This window comes from Venturia canescens, chromosome 8 (genome assembly GCF_019457755.1).
Source record: "Venturia canescens isolate UGA chromosome 8, ASM1945775v1, whole genome shotgun sequence".
Taxonomy (NCBI): Eukaryota; Metazoa; Arthropoda; class Insecta; order Hymenoptera; family Ichneumonidae; genus Venturia; species Venturia canescens.
In genome coordinates, this window is record NC_057428.1 from 15,249,365 (window position 1) to 15,265,181 (window position 15,817).

General features: G+C 38.6%; 4 protein-coding genes across 7 annotated transcripts; 3 read left to right on the forward strand and 1 right to left on the reverse strand.

Annotated features, from left to right (window-relative positions):
- Positions 1–204: 204 nt before the first annotated feature.
- On the forward strand, positions 205–4,084 carry LOC122414418 (calpain-7-like). Its single transcript, XM_043425681.1, has 12 exons — positions 205–500; positions 584–741; positions 805–1,036; positions 1,363–1,697; positions 1,797–1,929; positions 2,012–2,202; positions 2,297–2,524; positions 2,608–2,852; positions 2,937–3,145; positions 3,243–3,451; positions 3,552–3,775; positions 3,849–4,084. The coding sequence occupies exons 1-12, from the start codon at positions 305–307 to the stop codon at positions 3,991–3,993; spliced, it is 2,505 nt and encodes an 834-aa protein (XP_043281616.1). The 5' UTR covers positions 205–304; the 3' UTR covers positions 3,994–4,084.
- Positions 4,085–4,347: 263 nt separating this feature from the next.
- HPS4 (Hermansky-Pudlak syndrome 4 protein) lies at positions 4,348–9,676 on the forward strand. 2 transcript variants are annotated; one of them, XM_043425680.1, is made up of 6 exons: positions 4,348–4,695; positions 5,253–5,487; positions 5,678–6,003; positions 6,084–6,153; positions 6,436–8,106; positions 8,264–9,676. In XM_043425680.1, exons 1-6 carry the CDS (start codon positions 4,688–4,690, stop codon positions 8,663–8,665), a joined length of 2,712 nt encoding a protein of 903 aa, XP_043281615.1. In that variant the 5' UTR covers positions 4,348–4,687; the 3' UTR covers positions 8,666–9,676. The 2 variants fall into 2 exon arrangements, with proteins under 2 accessions (XP_043281615.1, XP_043281613.1); XM_043425678.1 differs by lacking the exon at positions 4,348–4,695 and adding an exon at positions 4,711–5,087.
- Positions 9,677–10,668: 992 nt separating this feature from the next.
- On the forward strand, positions 10,669–13,039 carry Hpd (4-hydroxyphenylpyruvate dioxygenase). The gene is made up of 9 exons (XM_043425682.1): positions 10,669–10,879; positions 11,040–11,066; positions 11,151–11,213; positions 11,283–11,387; positions 11,466–11,681; positions 11,758–11,861; positions 11,939–12,016; positions 12,394–12,868; positions 12,948–13,039. Exons 1-9 carry the CDS (start codon positions 10,877–10,879, stop codon positions 13,020–13,022), a joined length of 1,146 nt encoding a protein of 381 aa, XP_043281617.1. The 5' UTR covers positions 10,669–10,876; the 3' UTR covers positions 13,023–13,039.
- Positions 13,040–13,099: 60 nt separating this feature from the next.
- Positions 13,100–15,669, reverse strand: Ntf-2 (nuclear transport factor-2). 3 transcript variants are annotated; one of them, XR_006261756.1, is made up of 5 exons: positions 15,286–15,668; positions 15,093–15,164; positions 14,928–15,026; positions 14,238–14,401; positions 13,100–13,957 (listed from the first exon to the last, which is right to left on the reverse strand). XR_006261756.1 is itself a non-coding variant. In XM_043425683.1 (4 exons), the coding sequence occupies exons 1-4, from the start codon at positions 15,391–15,393 to the stop codon at positions 13,844–13,846; spliced, it is 393 nt and encodes a 130-aa protein (XP_043281618.1). In that variant the 5' UTR covers positions 15,394–15,665; the 3' UTR covers positions 13,100–13,843. The 3 variants fall into 3 exon arrangements, 1 of the variants encoding a protein (XP_043281618.1); XR_006261757.1 differs by having other exon boundaries at positions 13,737–13,957; positions 14,227–14,401; positions 15,286–15,669; XM_043425683.1 differs by lacking the exon at positions 14,238–14,401 and having other exon boundaries at positions 15,286–15,665.
- Between the last annotated feature and the right edge of the window lie 148 nt (positions 15,670–15,817).

Here is a 15,817-nt window from a genome sequence, read left to right on the forward strand (position 1 = left end):
AAAAACAAAGGTTTTTGATTTTTTCTAATTTTATCTCCACGTGTATCGCGATTATTAACCCCAAAATAGTCAGAAATCCAAAATCAGTCCGCTAAGTTCACAGAGGTTGTTTTAACTTCTAGTAATAAAAAAAAATAATTGTAATAGATGGCGACACTTTCGTGAACGCTGTGGCTCTATCTGTCAGATTTTTGTGTAATTCTAATTATCTTTCGCGAAATATTGGTAAGTTTATTCGTTGAACCGTCAAAATTACGTGTTTATTTACAAACTTCTCCGGAGATTCTGTCATGATACGAAAAAAATGGATAAAAGTTTAGAGAATGAAGCGAAACATGCGGCTGAACGAGGAGTTGTGTACGATAGTGAAAGACACTATAAACAAGCGATATGTTACTACAATGTCGCAGCTTGTTTATTGTCGAAATTACCGGAAAATTCGCCAATTGCTTCGAAGGCCGACGAGTATCGTGAGAGAATTGTCCAGTTGCAGAAAATTAGTGAGTAACGCGGTGACTCATCCAAAGAGGAATGGATCATTATGTTTCGAAACAAACATTTTTGTGCTGAAAATCATTCACAGTTGATGAGGAAGAAGAAAAGAAACCACAGCATGCTCGTGAAACCGCATTGCACAAGTGCAAATACCTTCTTAATGAAGCTCTCAATGAGGATGAAGCAGGTTGGAAACACACAGCGGTGACCCTTTACATTGAAGCTGCTCAATTAGGATTGAACACAGTGAGTGATTTATTCCATAACATTCAAAGTTTTTTACTTTCCTTTAAACTACCTTTTTTTCAGAGAAAACAATTAAATGATGCTGCTACAAAAGAGAAATTGAAAGAAATAACAGAGCTGGCTATAGCCAGGGCTGAGTCGCTAGAAGGAAAAAATAAAAATAGTGATCTCGACAATTCTCTGGCTCTTTTACAAAATCTACCTCCAGTACCAGAAACTATTTTACCATGTCCAACCACAGCCGTAAATAATTCATCAACATCATCTTCATCTCCGGTGTCGTTTGTCACCCAAGGTGAACAAAGTTCTTAACATCAGGGTCATATTAATTCAATATGAAGCTGTCACTTTGAATGGTTTTTGGTTAAAGCATAATTGTTGTATATTATAGTTTTTTTTCCTGATCACTATATTTTTGAATACCCGTTTTACTCTTGTAGCACCAATGAACTTCAGACTTCGTAGGAAAAATAATAACTTTCCACTAAATTCAGAGGATCTTGTATATGAGATTCCCTTGAGAATTAAGAGCCGGAAAAACTATCATTGAAATAGAAAATGAATCTTGATGGATTCAATCATGATAGAAGTTGTGATAACTGAAGTTTTATTTTGTCATAGATTCACCAGCAAAACCGTCTTTGCATCGTGGCAGTAGTGCTCACTTGAAAGTGATGGGTCCTGTTGGTAATTACACCGAAGAAGAGAAGAGAGTATTATATCATTCATCGCACATAAACGACAACGAATTTGTACCGTTTATGAAAGGTGATCTTACGGAACGTTTTAAATTCAACAATCTATTTACCGACCGTGATGGATTATTAGAACTAGCGCCTAAGCAACAAATTGATTTTGCACATTGGGCAAGACCCAGTGAAATCTTCTCTCACGAATCTTCGGGACCTGTTATGGTGATGGGAAATCATGTTGATTACTACAGCATCAAACAAACCGTAGGTAACTGCGGTTGTTAGTGGCAAATTTGAAAATTTCGAATCAGATTTCTGCATTTTCAAAACAAAATTTCAATCAAACATTTATCTTTTTTTCAGGTCGTTTCTGATTGCTCTTTCGTAGCTTCTTTAGCCGTAAGCGCACAGTACGAGAAAAGGTTCGGTCGTGCTCTCATCACGTCCACCATTTATCCTCAAACAAAAAATAACAAACCTGTCTACAATCCTTACGGTAAAAGCTCGTCACATTTTTTTCTTCAACATGACTATCTGACAATAGAAATTGATAACCGTGGTAATCTGCAAATCAACAGGAAAGTACATGGTGAAATTGCACATTAATGGTGTGAAACGAAAAGTTATTATCGACGATCTCTTGCCGATTGGACGTGACAATCAATTACTGTGCTCGTACTCAAGTAACCGAGGTGAACTGTGGATTTCTTTGCTCGAAAAGGCATACATGAAAGTAATGGGTGGATATGATTTTCCTGGTTCGAACAGTGTGCGTTACACATTTTCATTTGTGGAACTACGACCAAAAATTGGTGTACATAAGAAAAATTGAAAAAAATCTTGTATTTTCTAACTTTTTACAGAACATAGATTTGCACGCGCTGACAGGTTGGATTCCGGAGCGATGGGCGATCAGACCAACCGAGCCGGACTTCAACAAAGACGGTCTCTTCCGGAATCTCTTGACGAGATGGCCCAAAGGCGATGTCCTTGTGACCGTAGCAACCGGAGAATTATCCGACCCAGTTGCAGACAAAACGGGCCTTGTACCTACGCACGCTTACGCTGTTCTCGATGTTAAACAAATCAACGTGAGTCTCTCGAATGAAAGAAGAAAATATCACTTTACTATAGCAACTTCTTCCAACCATGTAATTTTTCCGTTTTTCATCAGGGCACAAGACTTTTGCAGCTCAAAAATCCTTGGTCTCATCTAAGATGGCGTGGCAACTATTCCGAGCATGATGCCCATCACTGGACTCCAGATTTAAGAAGGACTCTTAATTACGATCCTGACTCAGCATCACAATTCGACAACGGAATATTTTGGATCGATTACGACAGTATATGTCAATTTTTCGATGTATTTTATCTCAATTGGAATCCCGGCTTGTTCAACTATACTTACTGCATTCATCAGTACGTTTCATCTCGATATTTCTGCTCACGGCACTCCAACGTTTCGTTAGGAATACTACTTTGATCAATAATTGATGTCGGCAGGATGTGGCAAGCTGGCGTTGGACCAATCAAAGACAGATACAACATTGGGTGTAACCCTCAATTTTCATTGGAAGTTCAGCCAGGCGTAACCGGTGCTATTTGGATACTTTTAACTAGACACATCACGGACATTGCCGATTTTCGACAAAATCAAGAATACATCACTGTGCTCGTTTATAAAAATGATGGAAAGCGCGTATATTATCCATGTGAGTTCGCTCGTTCGATTGTACTATTCGACGAGCTTAAAAAATGTTGATTTTGTATTTTTCCTGTTTTTTCATTCATTTTTTTGCTTAATTATAGACGATCCTGCACCGTACATCGACGGTGTCCGCATAAACAGTCCGCACTATTTGTCCAAAATAAAATTGGATTCGCAAAGCGAGTCGCGCTACACTCTAGTCGTATCTCAATATGAGAACATGAATACAATTTACTACACTCTTCGCGCTTATGGCACGTGCCCTTTTATTCTGCGTAAAATTGAGGATCCTTACAGATTCGAGAAAGAGGCAAGTTCGACAAATTCGCTCTTCAAGTATCCTTCGTGATAATTTAAATGCCGCGGTTGGGCGAAAAGGAATTTTTTTAATTATTGTTTTTTTTTTCCAGATTACGGACGGCCGTTGGGCCGGCGAAAGTGCAGGAGGCTGCCCAAATCATCCTACAACTTATTGCTACAATCCTCGTTACCAGCTGATTCTCGAAGGCCCAACTAACAATAATCACTTGCTAATTACTCTAAAAGGTCCGAAGCAATATAAAATTGGATTTGATTTAATTGGAGCTTCTGATAGCACTACCGATTTCGGTAGACAATCATCGGGACCTTATCGGTTCGTACAATACGGACTTTTATGCTTTCCCCTTAATCGTTCTTTTTTTTAACACTTTGATTTTATGTTTCAGACCCGGCTTTACTTATCTCGAACTCGAAAACGTGCCGGGAGGAACATACAATATTATTCCGTCCACCTATTTGCCGGGGCAAGAAGGGCCTTTCTTTCTAACCTGTAAATCTTCTTGTGAAATGCACATTACACGTACACAATAATAATATAACCGAAAATAGAAAAGCTGACTGTCGCAGGAACAACAATAATTATAATTGATTATATTAATAAAGATTTTAAATTTGTTACGTACAAAGAGTGACTTTTTTCTCGCCCATCCATGAAAATAGCATAGGAATCTTTGAATTTTTGCACTGGCAAAAATAAATTGAGCTGTAATAACGATGCTTGGAACATACGAAATCGAGTTTTCAAAACGCATGTAGAACTTTTCACTTTTGTTTTGAATTCACCGGGGCATTAGAAGCGCAATCTCGCGGCAATTGTTTACAACCTCTACAACGGTGTTGCGAGAGAAAAATTTCTCAACACACCCCACTCTTTTTTTCAGCAAATCAATAAACATCATGGCGGCTCGCCGTGAAATTGATGTTTTCTGTGAAAGGGCACCAGCGTTTTAATGAATAATAATCAATCTTACGTAACTGAAAAATGTTGATTATTATCGTAGAACAAACCAGTATAAATAGGTCACAGTGTTTTTCTCGTTCGTAACGATTTACGACGATGAGAATTCAAAATATTATTCGTCCTCCGTGGTGGTTTTTTGACGTTTTGTAGAGAGCACCCGGCAGACTTGTCAAAATAAAAAAAAAAAAAAAAAGAAAAACAACGACCACGCGTTACGACGATTGACAGTTCGCCCCCAACGAGTTCGACGCTAATCGCATCACCATGGCAAAGTATACGTGCATGTTGCTTTTATTGCGTAATCGTTGATACATTTTTTGTTTTTTTTTTCTCTCTTCGTGCCTTATCGAATTAGCCTCGGCGATTCGACGAAAAGACGTCGTTACTTTGGCCGCCAAACAGTGACGATAAAATGTATTGTTTACCAACTACGTAGCGCGATACTCGAATTTATATTCGATTCACCTTGTTTTATTTATTTTTAGTTTTGTAATACAGCCTCGAGTATATCATTATACAAGTTCCTCGTGTCGTTTTGCTCGGTATTTTTTCCTTCACGTCGACATTCCGTCCGTTTCATTTTTACTTCTTTTTTGGTTAATTTCCATATGTCTCTTTTCAATTCACTTATTTTCTTCAAAGACAATGCAGACTTCAAACTCGTGTGAGTTATTATTTACGTTTGCAAGTGTCTTGCTTATTTGCCCTTTTTCAGCTGTTTTACATTTTGTTTTAAGTTTTTTCAGCAATGTAAATATACTAAAATAAATTATTGGCTCACACCCTTCAACTTTTTACCACGTTCATTTATCATCATTGTCTGTTCCAGAGAAATGATGATCGTATTTATTTACGACACTTCAAGGTGTCGTAAAGAAGAAGACGATCCAGCAGACGCTGTAATGTACTTCCATCCAGCCTGGGTATCTCCGACTCAGAGATTGGCTCTTGCTGGACAGCTCATGGGAATCAATCATTTTCTTAGCAGTGCTTTTTCACCACCAAATTTGATATCACTTCAGGGTGGCAAATTTGTTTTGAAGAAATTTGGACAGTACATATTGGTGAGATTTATATCCTTATGACTATTTTTTCAGCCTTAATTATTAGTACCGCAGATCGAAATACTTCATCAGCACCAGAATTTATTATATTATCTTCACATATCTACTCTAACCCTTCTTCTCGTTATTTTTTTTCTGAAATCAATTGTACTCATCCATGAACCGTTACTGTTTAATTTGCTGTTCACAGGCTGTAGGAACAGATAGAAATATCCAAGATTGGATACTCGAGCGACGAGCAAACACCCTGGAATCGATACTCCAATTTTTTCATTGCGACCTTGAAACAATATCCTCGTTGTTTAACAACGATAGAAACAAATTTACCGAAAAGCTGTATCAGATGCTAGAAACGTACTTACCAATATTGCAGTACAGCGCCAATTTATTCTCCAACATTCCTATGATCAAGCTGCCAAAAGGTGCGAGTAACGTTTTTCTTGAAGCAATGCAAGTTTTACAGTACTGTCAAGAAACCAGTGGCATAATGGGAGGTGCCTTGTTTTATAATAACAAGTAAGTTCTTACGATCATACAGTCAAACTTTTTTAAAAAAATAAAGAAGCAAAACTACGAGGATTTTTTATCATTTTCAGAGTCGTTGCTACACAATTAAATCCAGAATTGACCAAACAACTTGTTATCACGGATCCGTATCGAATAAAGGTAACAATATTCACTTGAACTCTTGGTCATGAAATGACCTGAAGCCATTTTGACCTGGACCATAAAACGATCATTTTGGTCTGGGCCAGAATGAATCTAGGCTAAGGTCGCTACTTTTGCCAAAATGAAAATGCGCATGCTGCAACTTTTTCCACTCAAGTAAACATGTTTTATATTGTAAATAATTGCTAAATATTTTCCGCTTGAAGGCTCCTGTCAAAAGAGATTTCATATTGAAATATGTTTATATTTAAAATAATCACGAATGTTTTCCGTACAAAGGCTCCTGCGGAACGAATACCTACGAGTTTTCATCTTCCTGTGGGCGTTCAGCTGCTCCGTGTGTATGTTCATCGGAGGCAATCATTGGATCTTCCAGTCGATTCGATAGGATCGAGTAGCAAAGTAAATCCGCCCTCATACGTCGTCGGAAGCGACGGTCCAGGGCGAAAAAGTGCGTACAAGAAAATAATCGCTTCTTCAGGGATGAAGCGTGATACTTCGAGAATTTTCACCGTTCCTGAAGAGGGTGAATCAGGGGAGACGACGTTGAGTTCGAACAATGAGCAAGAAGAAAGCAGGCGACCCGTTCTACCAGTTCGACCGATAAGTTTCTCTACAACTCGAAAGATAACGGAGCATAAAAATGATCGCCCAAAATACGTAAATCCTCCGTTGACACCTAGTGTATGTTCGACGCCTCTAAAAGACGTGAATCGTGTTTTGCACGGCACGGCAGTTTCGATATGCAGCGCGAATGAGGAGGTTGAAAATAATCGAGCGAAGGAAAAGCGTGTGGAGGAGGAAATCGTAACTGAAAATCTCGACGAAATTCCAGACGTTGTGAAAGAAGCGTTGCGCTGCAAGCGTCTCAATAAATTGCGAAACTCGAGCGCAATAATTCACGAGAAAATAGTCAATAAAAAGACTCAACAGAACGGCGCTTGGGGTGGAAAAAGTTCGAGTCTTTCGGACCTCGACGAAATACGCCAAGTTTTAGACGATCGTTTAGCTATCGGAGTCTCAGTTCCAAGCCATTGTGGACTTGGAAAAATGAATTACAACGAAGATTCACCGGAGACTGTCAATAAATCAAAGTTGGGAAAGAATCGTTTCACGACAATAACCGATCCTTGCTATCCGGTTTTCCGTAACGATGGGACTCCAGTTTCCCGCTCCCTTTACGACCACTACATTTCCTATCATTATCAGGAACTCGTTAAAGAACAAAGTACAACGATAGGTTCGAGGAGCCAAAAATTAACGCACGGCGACTCGAGCACAGCCTTCGATTTTAATGTTTCGCGAATGTCCAATGTACCAAAATCGGCTCATCAAAATTTGGAAGGTGTCGCTGAGCTTGCGAAATCTCCGGAGTCCACGTCGAGCACCACCAACACTGCAAACTCCGAACTCGACGTTAGACTCGAAAACAAAAGTCGACAGGAAAATTATCGACGTTCGATGAGCCTGCCGCTTAAATCGCTCAATGCTCCAGCCACTGAAAATGAGCATGAGAACGATCGTCGAAAATCGACCTCCGAGTGCGCTTTAGCCTTGGATTTCACTCAACAAAAGAAAAAAAAATTGGAAGGCTTACAATTGACTCCCCTCATGTCAAAACTAAGCTTACTCGCTGACGAACGCACCAGTGGCTTCTGCAGCAGAGAAACAACGCCCAGCGAATTCTACGATTTGTCAACTGTTTCCAGTCGCTTGACGAGAAACAAATCTGAGAGCACAGCCCGAACGGTTGGTGGACGATCTGCGGCTGATGAAGACTCTGCTTTGGAGGATGATCTCTTTTGGCTTAGCGGTGAATCCAATTCAAAGGATCCAGCAGGCTTTGGGCTCGAAAAAACTGAACTTTTTATCTGTGGACATCACAACATGGTACTGTTTTTATTGATGGAAGATGGAACCGGCAACAATCCGGATCTTATTCACAATCTCGTGAGTATTGAGTACTCTTAATTGAAGTTTTATTATCCTCCAACGACGACAGTTTTTTATTTTCATCGAATATTCTATTTTTGACAGTCTTTGATTAAATGAGCGATGAACGACGAATAATGATGCGTTTTTGTTGTTGTTTTTATGCCAACCAAAGTGGGAAACGTGTATCAATACTCTGGGCCGTTTAGAAAATCGACTTCAGCAGTGCCTCGATCCTCTACCGTCGAACGAAAACAAGGAACTTTACAGTGTACTGAGCGTCGATCCCCAATGGGACACTCTCCATCGTTCCGGTCTATGGGGAGTGACCGAACTCGACATCGTATCCTCGTTGCACAATCGATTCACCAAAACGAGAAATCTCACTGACATTATCGTGAGAACTGAGGATATGGTTGTATATGGGAGTCAGTGTGGCAAGAGTCAAGTTTTTTATCAACAAGCAATGGCGCCGAATGTCTCGGGCGGTCTACCCACCCCTGCCGATCTCATGGGGGTTGTTCCTCTCAAAGCAAAAAGACGTCTCGAGCGAGATCACGGAATAATTATTCTGTAAACATATCAAACCACGAGTTGAGCCAATTTTATGAAATCGAAAGGGTAAGCCTGATATTTCCTGGTCAAAACGAGCTTATTAGGGAAAATTCAAATATACAGGCCCACTTTTGGAGATGCAACGAAACATGTTTTTACTCTTTTATCGGATTTATTGGATCGGCCATTCAAATTACGTTTCTACGCTCCTGATCTTCCGTTTGTTGCATTTCAAACATGACGTTATTTCATTCACGATGACTCATGATGACTAGGAAAATAAAGGCGGTATTTTATTATTACATTCATAACATTCCAACCGGTTTTTCAAAACTAACAAACTCCTTGGTGGGGGTCGAATGAATTTATTTACGCCGCAATTATTCCATGTAGTTGCTCGCGATGCAATGTGTGCCAATAATCGTATATGCTTCTTTTTTCGAGAACCTTTTATTAAGATTCGATTGAGGATTTGACGAAATCCCCTTATCACTATTTTCCATGTGTATTTTTGTAAACGAAACAACCAACATTGAAAAACGTAAAATAATAGTCATAACTGTGCTTTGCATATGGGAATTCGTCCTAGTGAACGAACGAAATGTTCGTCCTTATTCGTGATTTTTTTAAATGCAATACTCATTATTAGTTTTTTTTTCTTGTTGAGCAACTCGTTGTACGTGTCGATTTTAATTAGACAAATTAAAAACAATTACGAATCTCGAAAGAGATAATATGTTTCCGTTTTAAAATTATCATTTGTTATCGTTATTGCGACTGTTAGATTAATATAAATTGTAATGTACTAAGCCTTCTTGATTCTGTGACACGAGTCAATTTTCCATCGTCGTTATACTAATGTTAGAAAACCGAAGAAGGAAAAAAACAAAGAAATTTGTCAATTTAGCTTAATCAGTATTTTCCAATGCATGGGAGACCCGAGGATTTTTTAGGAATGATCAAATAAAAAAAATCATAATTCAACGCTTCGATGAGATTAGCGTGAATAAATTTTTAAGGTACACGAAGGTAATATCGACTTGTTTTTCCTGGCCATTATATTTCTTGCGTCGTATGATTCAACCGTACAACGTCGCTTGTTTGTTTCCTTCGAAATAACGTGATGGTAGGCGACCTCAAATGAGAACGTTGCTTTTATAGTCGTTCGAACCACTCTCGAGGCTCGTGGTGGACGAGCCTCCCGGTTCGACAACTTAATTAACATAATCGTATGCCACAAATGTAAATCTCCGTCTCAGCTCGACTCTTTACTTAAATTATTGAAATTTTCTCAAAAATTCCATTCCAATAACCACTCAGATTTCTCCGCGACGGAGTTTTTTGGACTTGCACTGCACTCATCGAAAATTCTTCATTTACTCATAAAAAGCAATGAATATAAAAATTAAATTGCGTAAATTTTAAGCTAATCCGGTTTCGAGCGCGAATTCGTGGATTGTATTATCTGCTCGAGGAACGGGGGGAGCGAAAGGTATGCAAATATAGCGAGTTCTGCAATTTCTAGGTGAACGAGAATCGTGTTTGCGACAAATGAGCTTTTTAATATTGCTGTTTACAATTGTGCAGATGTTTACTAACTCGGTACGAGTTTTCTCGTATTAATTATTAGCAGCTTCTGGAAAAACAAAGTTTGCCACGAAATTGTTCGTGCGAAGATATTTTTCGCAACACAATCTATCGCCGAAAAGCATAATTTTGTTTTTATATAGAAAATAAATGTAATAGTAGTTCCTAGGGCGGATATCAAGGCTTCTATAAAAGCTCCTTTTTGGTAGGATGAACGAACATTTAAAATTCCTGAACCGACGCATTTTTTGAAGCCTTGGCTAGAGCGGGGGGGAGCAAGAGACGAGCCTCCGGTGGACCGACGTGCACCGATCAGCAGTCCACGTCGTGGTCACACCGGCCAGACCGGCTTACCACGAGGCTGTTCTATTAATTTATTCCGATTTAATTTATAGTCTTTCGCTCGGAGATAACGATTCTACGCGGGTAAACATGCCCCCACGACTCGACCAATCAACGAGGTGCAATTCTCTCAACTTCTCGACCAGACCCCGTAGACCCCCTTATTTAAATAGAAAATCTGAGCCCGGAGCATTTAGTATTCTTCCAATTTTTCTTCGAAACACGACGAACGTTTTGATTTTTTTTGTACTTCGCTGTACAGTGATTTTTCGATAAGTTTTGAGGTTCTTTGGACTTTTAGAAAATGGTAAGTTCTTAGAAATATTCGATAGGATACCCGCATTTGAAATTCGTTTCGCACTGCACCCGAGCGTAGCCAAATATTGGGAACTTCGACTCTCATTGTTGAGGTTTCCTCCCAGCACCTTTGAGTCTGATGGGTGATTAATTTTCCCATTTCATTACAGACTACCTACACCGATAAGGGGCCAAAGGTGAGTCGAATTTTCAAAGAAATAAAAAAAAAACTGAGTTCCCTGAGTGTTTGATAAATATTTGATAACTTCTGGATTTTGTAGCCACTCGGAGGCAATTTTGTATGCTTCGATCACATAAAACTCTGGGTCGGCAATGCCAAGCAGGTAAATAAATTGGGAAGAATTAAAAAAAAAAATTCTCTGGCTAGCGTTCTAATGGAAATTCATGTACAGGCAGCGAGTTTTTACACGAGCAGATTCGGATTCGAACCACTGTGTTACCGAGGCTTAGAGACAGGTTCCCGAAAGGTAGCCTCGCACGCGGTTAAACAAAATAAGGTAAAAGAAGGAATTTTTGAAAAAATTGCCATCCAATATCTTCGTCGAGATTTTTTGAGAAAATCATCGATGTTTTAGATCATTTTCGTCTTCGAGTCTGCTTATGAGCCTGATAATGACGAAATGGCAGAACATCTTGGGCGCCACGGAGACGGTGTCAGAGACGTGGCTTTCACGGTCGAAGATATTGAAATTATAGTCGAAGTAGCGAAGAAACGAGGAGCTGAGATCGTCCGAGATATTTGGGAGGAAAAAGATGAATATGGAGTCGTTAAAATGGCCACCGTAAAAACGGTAATAGCTCATTAGCAATTGAAAATGAAAAAAATCTTATATTTTTCGGTTCGGATATTAATGGGTCGGTTTACAGTTTGGAGACACGCTTCACACTCTTGTTGATCGGACAGGATACTCCAAAGCTCGATTTCTTCCTGGCTATGTCGATGAGAAACCAGATCCACTATCGAGACTTTTGTGAGATTTTTCATCTCGTCACTTTTACGATACCCTCCCTCATAGTCGGCAACTAAATTACAACTTTTTTTTAACAGGCCGAACACTGAATTGGACTTTGTCGATCATTGTGTTGGCAATCAAGCGGATCAGCAAATGGAACCAGTTGCCAAATGGTAAAAAATCGTGAGATTATCTTTCTTTAGATTAATTAAAAAATCATTAATTTATAAAAATATTGAAACCGAAAAGGGAAAGCAGTGAAAAAAAATTCTTAAATATTCCAGAATCTCGAAAAATCTCTCAAATTATTACAGAACTTTCTAAAAAAGAAGAAAAAATTCACAAAAAAATCGCCCATGGAGCAAGATTATTTCAGAATATTTCGAGAATTTTTCAACTTTTCGTTACAATTCAAGAATTTAATGTGGATATTGAGAAATCCGAAAAATTCATTTAAAATGACGTTGTACAAACGTTTTGACGAAAATTTGGTTGAAAAATCCGAATAGCAATTCGATAAAACAGAAATTAAAGAGAATGCTGATTTTAGGTACGAAGAGATACTCCAATTCCACAGATTTTGGTCGGTCGATGACACTCAATTGCACACAGAGTTTTCAGCATTACGCTCAATAGTAATGACCAACTGGCAAGAAACGGTGAAAATACCAATAAATGAGCCGGCGCCAGGGAAGAAACGATCGCAGATACAAGAATACGTCGAGTATTACGGAGGTGCTGGAATTCAGCATATTGCCCTTAATACTCATGATATTCTTACAGCCGTTGAAAATTTGCGAGCTCGTGGTGTTGAGTTTCTGCACGTTCCCGACACGTACTACGAGATGCTTAAAGAGCGTCTTAAGGGCAGCGCCACAAAAGTACTGGAAGACATAGGCTTGCTTCAAAAATTGAAAATTCTCGTCGACTTCGACGAGAATGGATATTTGCTTCAGATATTTTCACGCAACGTTCAGGACCGACCCACCCTCTTCATCGAGATCATACAACGCAGAAATCACAACGTAAGAATGATTGTTTGTACCTTACAGAAAGAGGAAAAATAAGATATTAATACGATACTTTTTCGTTGCTTTTTTCCAGGGCTTTGGGGCCGGAAATTTTCAGGCTCTATTCCAGGCGATAGAAGGCGAACAAGAGAAACGTGGAAATTTGTAAAAAAAATATTTGTAAAAGAAAAAAAAGAGAAACGTGAAAATTTATTGTTTACGAAATGAATTTTGTTGAGATTAAAATACTTTTTCTGTTACATTGTGTATTTAACATTCAACTCTTAAGTTACAAAAATACAGAGCATCGAGTAATTATAAAATATGTTACATACGTTTGATCGTTTCGAATGATTTGTCGCGCGTCGAGGCAGATATCGAGGAAGCCGCGGATCATCGTGTTTGGATGGTAGTCAGCGGACTGGACGCGCGCGTGTTTTTTCATCGCGCTTTAGTATGTATAGTTCGGGTCTATTGTTGTGCCTGGTAATTATTTTTGTTTGTAGCCATCCTACGTTAGCGCATATGCATATGAATTAGTATTGAATTTCATCACGTGAATTAAAATTGAAGAATTAGTAGCAGTATATAATGAAGTAATAATTTGTGGATTTTTCGTTAGTTGCTTTTTGTTTCACCAAAGGATTTGGATTTCATATTTCCTTCTTCTCTTGCTGTATGAAAAAAACAAATGTTGGCTGTAATCTAATGAGAGATTATGAAGCGAATAGGATAGAAGATAGGCAAACATTTTTTTAAAGCTCACTCGATTCTCTTTCGCGTTTATTTGTTTATTTTATTTTATTTTTTCATTTAATTTCTTGCAAATTCATTATTATGGATCGTTGAAGGATTACCGTGGCTCGTTTAATATTATCTGTTATTCGTTTTACCGCTCAATCGACGAACCTCAAAACGTCCTTTTCGTTTTATTATGTTCTCTGTTCTTGACAAGTGATTGTGAATATTACAAAATTTTTACTTCACTTTTTACTCAGAGTTGTGGATACCGAGACGGAAGATATCGTGCTGACAGAAGTATGAGTTCGCCAACGGCGACAACACGAATATCTGCGAGAATGGATGAGGTGGATCGTCATCCGCCTGTAATCATAGAAATTCAATAATTATGTTTCTCGGTCATTTGTGTAAAGTTTGCTTGATATTCAAAGGGGATAAATTATAGTGCCGATTCAATTGCAAATCTCAAGATCTTGAATCTAATGATCTTGCAGTTTTTTTTTTTTTTTTTTTTATTATTAAATTGTCAATTGTTATAGTGTAGCAAGGATGTGGATAGCTAATGGAACAGGAGAAAATAAAGAAAAAATGGAGCAAGCTGGAAATAGGATACCAGAGGGCTTTGCGCTTGCCTGGCAATTACCACGATTCAGGAAGATTCGCCACAACGATCGACACTGTCGTTTAACCACCTTAGGCGCTGTCGTGCAACGCGAGTCTGAAGACGTCGTGCTGCACGAAAAAGCTGGTGCCAATCGGCTTCAGAACAAATGTCTGGGTGTACGCATGGGGCTGATCCTCATCGGTCTGCCCAACCACCAATAATCACAGACTAAGTGATTTTTTTGTTTGATTTTGTTCATAGACTCTGCGTTTCACTATTTTTACTATAGTTTTTCTAATTACTTGACTTTGAGCTGATCAATATTTCAAATACCACTTTATCAGGAGAGAAATAGTTTCTGACTAAAAAGGGAGGACAATTGCTATACATTTTTTCGCTCCTGTGTCTATGGAAAAACTACCAATACCAAAGACAATATATTTTCCACACAGAAGGTAGTAATAAAATATCTACAACGTATCATCCGTCATTAATGAATCAAAGAAGTTACACTTTTACTTTAACTTATATCTTCTTTGGAGAACAAAAGGTGGAATCAAATAAAATTTTTGGGAAATGAATCAATCGACATTCAATAGTCACCCAGCAAGTTATCAATAGCAAATATAGAACTTACAAAAATGTGGATGTTTCATTGTAAATATTTAATAGTTCAATGAAAAATACGTAACAAGTGTATACTCCAATAAAAAAAAAAGGTAAACCAACCTTCAGCCTTCCTAGCACTTTAATTAGAACTCCACCGTCGAACATTGGTTGACAATCTATGGTCGTTATGACTCTAGTGATGTTTTGGAACGGCAGACTCTGCAAAACAGGGAAAAAGAGTAGTAAAAATGAGTTTGAGGTATGATGATGACGAAAAATACTTACATTGAGTTTGTCCATTATCTTAGCAGCACCCTGGAGCTGCAATCCCTCGAACGACATGAACGACGTTTGCTCCTATAGAATAATGCAGAAAAAAAAAAGCGAAAGTGAGGTTAGAACCGGAAAAGATGTCGGTGAAATGATATCTTGAATAATGTTGGTAATTTTTTTTATCTTGAATTAATGAAAAGCTTACGTTGTACATGTTTATAAGGCTTGGCCTCTGAACCGGGTCGTCGAATAACTGATAATACTGCTTGACGAAACCTTCGCCGATCTCCCGATACATCGGGTTTAGCGCCATTATCACGTTATTATTTATGTTCGTACCTATTATTAAGAATTAATTCAACAATGATTCGTATAACGGGCGACCGCTCAGCAGAGCACACCGTACACTTATTATAACTTCTTTTTATTATATATTTCTCCCTATATTTATCTACTCTTCAAAGTATATACTTTTTTGTAAAGACGGAGTTAAAGAGAAGTGATAAACCGACAAAATGTTCCTAATGAAAGAGCAACGATGCTGGGCCACACCAACATCCCTCGTGCGCCACCACCGCCGCCACTTGTAAATTGCCCATAAAAAACGATCATCGCCGCTCGCGAAATCGCACGACTATCGAATTTAAACAAATTCCGAACGGTGACGCCACTCGTCTGGCCCGGCGCGTGGCGCCGCCGATGTACGAATTCGATAACTTCCGACAAATTTGAGTTTT

What these genes read in the sequence shown, in the direction of transcription:
- LOC122414418 (XM_043425681.1), top strand. Translation starts at nt 305, where the DNA reads ATGGATAAAAGTTTAGAGAATGAAGCGAAACATGCGGCTGAACGAGGA. An exon ending in ACTACAGCATCAAACAAACC is followed by an intron (nt 1,698 to 1,796) that starts GTAGGTAACTGC and finishes TCTTTTTTTCAG; the next exon opens with GTCGTTTCTGATTGCTCTTT. An exon ending in AAAGCGCGTATATTATCCAT is followed by an intron (nt 3,146 to 3,242) that starts GTGAGTTCGCTC and finishes GCTTAATTATAG; the next exon opens with ACGATCCTGCACCGTACATC.
- Ntf-2 (XM_043425683.1), bottom strand. Translation starts at nt 15,393, where the DNA reads ATGGCGCTAAACCCGATGTATCGGGAGATCGGCGAAGGTTTCGTCAAG. An exon ending in AGATAATGGACAAACTCAAT is followed by an intron (nt 15,027 to 15,092) that starts GTAAGTATTTTT and finishes CCTGTTTTGCAG; the next exon opens with AGTCTGCCGTTCCAAAACAT. An exon ending in AAGTGCTAGGAAGGCTGAAG is followed by an intron (nt 13,958 to 14,927) that starts GTTGGTTTACCT and finishes CTATGATTACAG; the next exon opens with GCGGATGACGATCCACCTCA.
- HPS4 (XM_043425678.1), top strand. Translation starts at nt 5,032, where the DNA reads ATGTCTCTTTTCAATTCACTTATTTTCTTCAAAGACAATGCAGACTTC. An exon ending in AATTTGGACAGTACATATTG is followed by an intron (nt 5,488 to 5,677) that starts GTGAGATTTATA and finishes TGCTGTTCACAG; the next exon opens with GCTGTAGGAACAGATAGAAA. An exon ending in CGGATCCGTATCGAATAAAG is followed by an intron (nt 6,154 to 6,435) that starts GTAACAATATTC and finishes TTCCGTACAAAG; the next exon opens with GCTCCTGCGGAACGAATACC.
- Hpd (XM_043425682.1), top strand. An exon ending in ACACCGATAAGGGGCCAAAG is followed by an intron (nt 11,067 to 11,150) that starts GTGAGTCGAATT and finishes TGGATTTTGTAG; the next exon opens with CCACTCGGAGGCAATTTTGT. An exon ending in TACAACGCAGAAATCACAAC is followed by an intron (nt 12,869 to 12,947) that starts GTAAGAATGATT and finishes GCTTTTTTCCAG; the next exon opens with GGCTTTGGGGCCGGAAATTT.